The sequence below is a fragment of the Trypanosoma grayi genome (assembly GCF_000691245.1).
Source record: "Trypanosoma grayi strain ANR4 Tgr_111_V1, whole genome shotgun sequence".
Lineage (NCBI taxonomy): Eukaryota > Euglenozoa > Kinetoplastea > Trypanosomatida > Trypanosomatidae > Trypanosoma > Trypanosoma grayi.
Genome location: NW_008825730.1, coordinates 19,675 through 23,042, shown reverse-complemented (window position 1 = coordinate 23,042; position 3,368 = coordinate 19,675). Strand labels below are relative to the sequence as shown.

At 55.6% G+C, this 3,368-nt stretch overlaps 3 protein-coding genes across 3 annotated transcripts; all 3 read right to left on the bottom strand.

The window, feature by feature from the left end:
* Nucleotides 1–153: 153 nt before the first annotated feature.
* Nucleotides 154–591, bottom strand: DQ04_01111120 (hypothetical protein; the record flags this gene model as incomplete). Its single annotated transcript, XM_009310228.1, has 1 exon — nucleotides 154–591. The coding sequence occupies one exon, from the start codon at nucleotides 589–591 to the stop codon at nucleotides 154–156; it is 438 nt and encodes a 145-aa protein (XP_009308503.1).
* Nucleotides 592–840: 249 nt separating this feature from the next.
* DQ04_01111110 (diacylglycerol acyltransferase) lies at nucleotides 841–2,475 on the bottom strand (the record flags this gene model as incomplete). Its single annotated transcript, XM_009310227.1, has 1 exon — nucleotides 841–2,475. One exon carries the CDS (start codon nucleotides 2,473–2,475, stop codon nucleotides 841–843), a length of 1,635 nt encoding a protein of 544 aa, XP_009308502.1.
* Nucleotides 2,476–2,873: 398 nt separating this feature from the next.
* Nucleotides 2,874–3,176, bottom strand: DQ04_01111100 (hypothetical protein; the record flags this gene model as incomplete). The annotated part of the gene is made up of 1 exon (XM_009310226.1): nucleotides 2,874–3,176. The coding sequence occupies one exon, from the start codon at nucleotides 3,174–3,176 to the stop codon at nucleotides 2,874–2,876; it is 303 nt and encodes a 100-aa protein (XP_009308501.1).
* Nucleotides 3,177–3,368: the final 192 nt, after the last annotated feature.

The following is a 3,368-nucleotide window of genomic DNA, read 5'->3' as shown; positions in this document are numbered from 1 at the left end:
TATATATATATATATATATATTTGTGCAAATCCACTAACAATACCTCCTCTAATACACCTCCTTCCCTTCGAACGTCACCAGTATGGGACTTTCCATTAACTTCATTTCCCCACCCCCCTCCATACTGAGCGTTGCGTTATACGGCGCATTACTCAGTGAGAATGGTGCTCCTGACCGGGCTTGTGATAGAAATCCTTCCCTGGCAGCATATCACCCGCTGGCTGCACATTCACATCCTTCGGGCCGTACGCCGAGTAGAGCTTCTCTATATCCGTGAAGCAGCGCACCCGCAGTTGGTCCTTCGCCGACAGCTTCCGCGCCTCCTCCAGCGTCCCACCCCAACGCATGATGAGGGCCTTCTCGACGTGGTCAGCGTCGAGCGTGTGCTCCGTGTGCCAGCGATGGTAGAAGTAAATGAAAGGAATCATCACCGCGTAGAGGCGGTACTCGCCAGGGAGGGCCCAATTCAATGTGCCATTCCACGCCCGCTGGAAGTAGTACTCGCCCAGCGCACGGAAGCGCATGACGGGGCCGTGCAGGAACTCCTTCGACACGAGCCTGCTGTTGCGGTACGTTGACATGAGTACCATTGCCAGGGCGTCTGCTCTGCTCTGCTCTCACTTGTGTCAGATCTCACTCACTCAAGTTCTCACCACCTACCTGCGGGGTACAGAAATCATAAACACAAAAAACAAGAAAGAAACAGAACGAGAAACAAAAAAAAATTCCTCACTGATGTAAGCTCGCTCTCTCGTTCTCTCTGACGACATCAAGTCCAAGAAACAAACCACCCAACTACAGAAACCATCGCACACACGCGTCAATCCGTTTACTTAACACTAAAGAATACGCAGACCACTAGACTCCACGTCGTATACGCCGCGGTGCTCGTTGAAGAGCTGATGCAGCGCAGCCACATACTTATCATGCCACTCCTGCAGTTCCTGTGGCGTTGGGTCGGGGATCTTCGGCACCGGCATGGGCTCCCCAACCACCACAACGATGGGGCGGCGGTGCGGCAGGACACCGAAGCAGTAGTTGAACCAGCCGCGGCCCACAAACAGTGGAACAGCAAATGTCGTGTACTTACGGATTCTCCCCTCCACCCGCCTCCACCACTCCGACTCCGCGACGCGGGGTATCCTGTACACATCATTCTCTCCAAACGCGTACACGGGCACCAGCGGTGTGCCCTCCTGCAGTGCGATGCGCACAAACCCCTTCCGCGCCCGAAGCGTCAGCTCATTCGTATTTGGCTTGGCTAGCAGGCTCTCCTGCGCCCCTCCAACGACCAACAGGACACTCTCACCAGGACCAGCTCGCAAAGTGCGACGAATACAGTCCGCGCTGGCGTCACCGGAGCCGCAGAGAATGGTGAGCTCGCGCCAGAACGGAATAAAGAAATTCATCTTGAGTGTTTGCGTGTGAACTCTGATGCCAGGAAGGAGATTGTCCACATTTGCACCCAACCCAAATTTCGCGATGGCACCGAAGCCGTGGATGCCGTGTGGGTGATAAATGAAGAAGTAATTTTTACTGGCATCGAACTGCCGCCGCACGTAGCGAGGAATCACAAGACGCACGGGGAAGTAGTCACTGTAGTAGCGCCACAGCTTGAGCCGTGCGAAGAGACTACTTTTCTTCAGCGGGTGCCTCGGCCGCCCAAGCGTAAAGATATACACGAGGTACACCACCATGAGCGGCATCGTCCACCAGTTCAACAGAAACATCACTGTGAGCACGAGAGAGGTGGGAATGAATGTGTAAAACAGAAACAGCGACACAACGAGAGTCTGGAGGCGACGTTCAAGCGGAATACTGAAGAAGCCCCACCTGCTCACCTTCCTCTTCTCTCCGTCGTTGCTCCTACTGCCGTCACTGGTGTCGCCCAGGTCGTGTGTCTGTGCTTCGGGGCGTGCCTTCACATACTCCTCAAGCTGCCGCAGGGCGCGGTCACACGCGGCGGTTTTCGCGTCCGGCTGCCCACCGCCCCCAACAGGTGTGCGGGGCACCTGCGCAGCCACGTTGTCGGCCGACACACTCCTGGCAGGGGTCTTTTCAATGCTATATTTGCGTGCAGAAGCGTTTTTGCGGTGACGGGGCACCCGCGCACCCTGCCAGTCGGGACGGGCGCAAGTAAAGTCCTCGGTGTCGGTGCTGGCCACGCTACCAGCCCCCCTGCCGTCCTCGCTGCTGCACACACTGCCGCTGCGGCTGTCCAACATGTCCATCCTGCCTGTTGCAAGCCAGAAAGCCTTCCGCAACTTTGACACCTCCCGTTGAGTGACGGGGAGACGACTGTGCATCAACTCCTGCAGGTGGGCACACGCTCCCAGAATCAAATCGAGCTGTTCGTGCATGTCCGCCACTGTGGTTGGTGAAGCGACGTACTCCGGAGCCGCACACTGTGAGGAGGCCGCCGACTGGCTCTCAGGCTGGTCATCGCACACCACCTCGCCGCTACCTGACTGCATCTGAGCCACTTCCTTCCCCTATTCTTTTTGATGTCGCTGATACGTTCTTATCCTTGTGTTCGCGTATGATCTGGGAATGACAAACAAATTAGTAAAGAAACGGATGTGAATGACAGTGGGTGCACAGAGGAATTGCAAAGACGATACGTAGTGGTAGGGGCCGCGTCACATCTGTCGTCCTGGGTTCCCCCACCCCTCACACAAAAAAATATCGCGCCCTGAGTGGCGGTGGCAAGAAGGAGTTTTAGTTGCTGAGTGGTGAGGCGAGTTGGCGACACTCGTGCAGTGCAACACTCTTCCCAATGCTTCTCCTGTCTTCTGTTGTTCTTATCTCCTCTACTCTCCTCTGCGCAGGCACACCACCTATTGTTCTTGTCGTTATTGTAGAGTAACGCTACTTACCAGAACTTCCACCATGCCTTCGTATTCTCTGCAGCGAGGTGCTTTTCCATGCACGTCATGTAACCACGCAGCTGCGGCTGGCAGAGCAGAAGTGCCCGCTTCGCACTGGTCGTGTCGGTTGGGCTCTGCATCACGGCGTACTGCTCGAAGCACGCAAAGAAGAGATCTGTCGGCGCGGTGCATTGTTTGACAGTTGTGGGAAAGTACGACGGCAGGCGCGTTACAGGTGCGCCATCTGTGGCTGTGCTTGTTGTGGGGGCAGGGGAAGGAGGAGGAGGAGTAGCAGCGGCAGCAGCCATTTCCAGCTACCGAATGACACGTATTTCCCTTCCTAGAAGATGAGGCTATGATGAAATCTCTTGTGTTGTTATAGGCATTAGTGAATGATGGGGCGAGTGAGTGATGGATGATCGGGGTTGCGGCAACAATTGTCGGCGTCACGTACACCCATGCCCTTCCTTGACCGCATCAGCCAATGAAAGCCGTTGCTT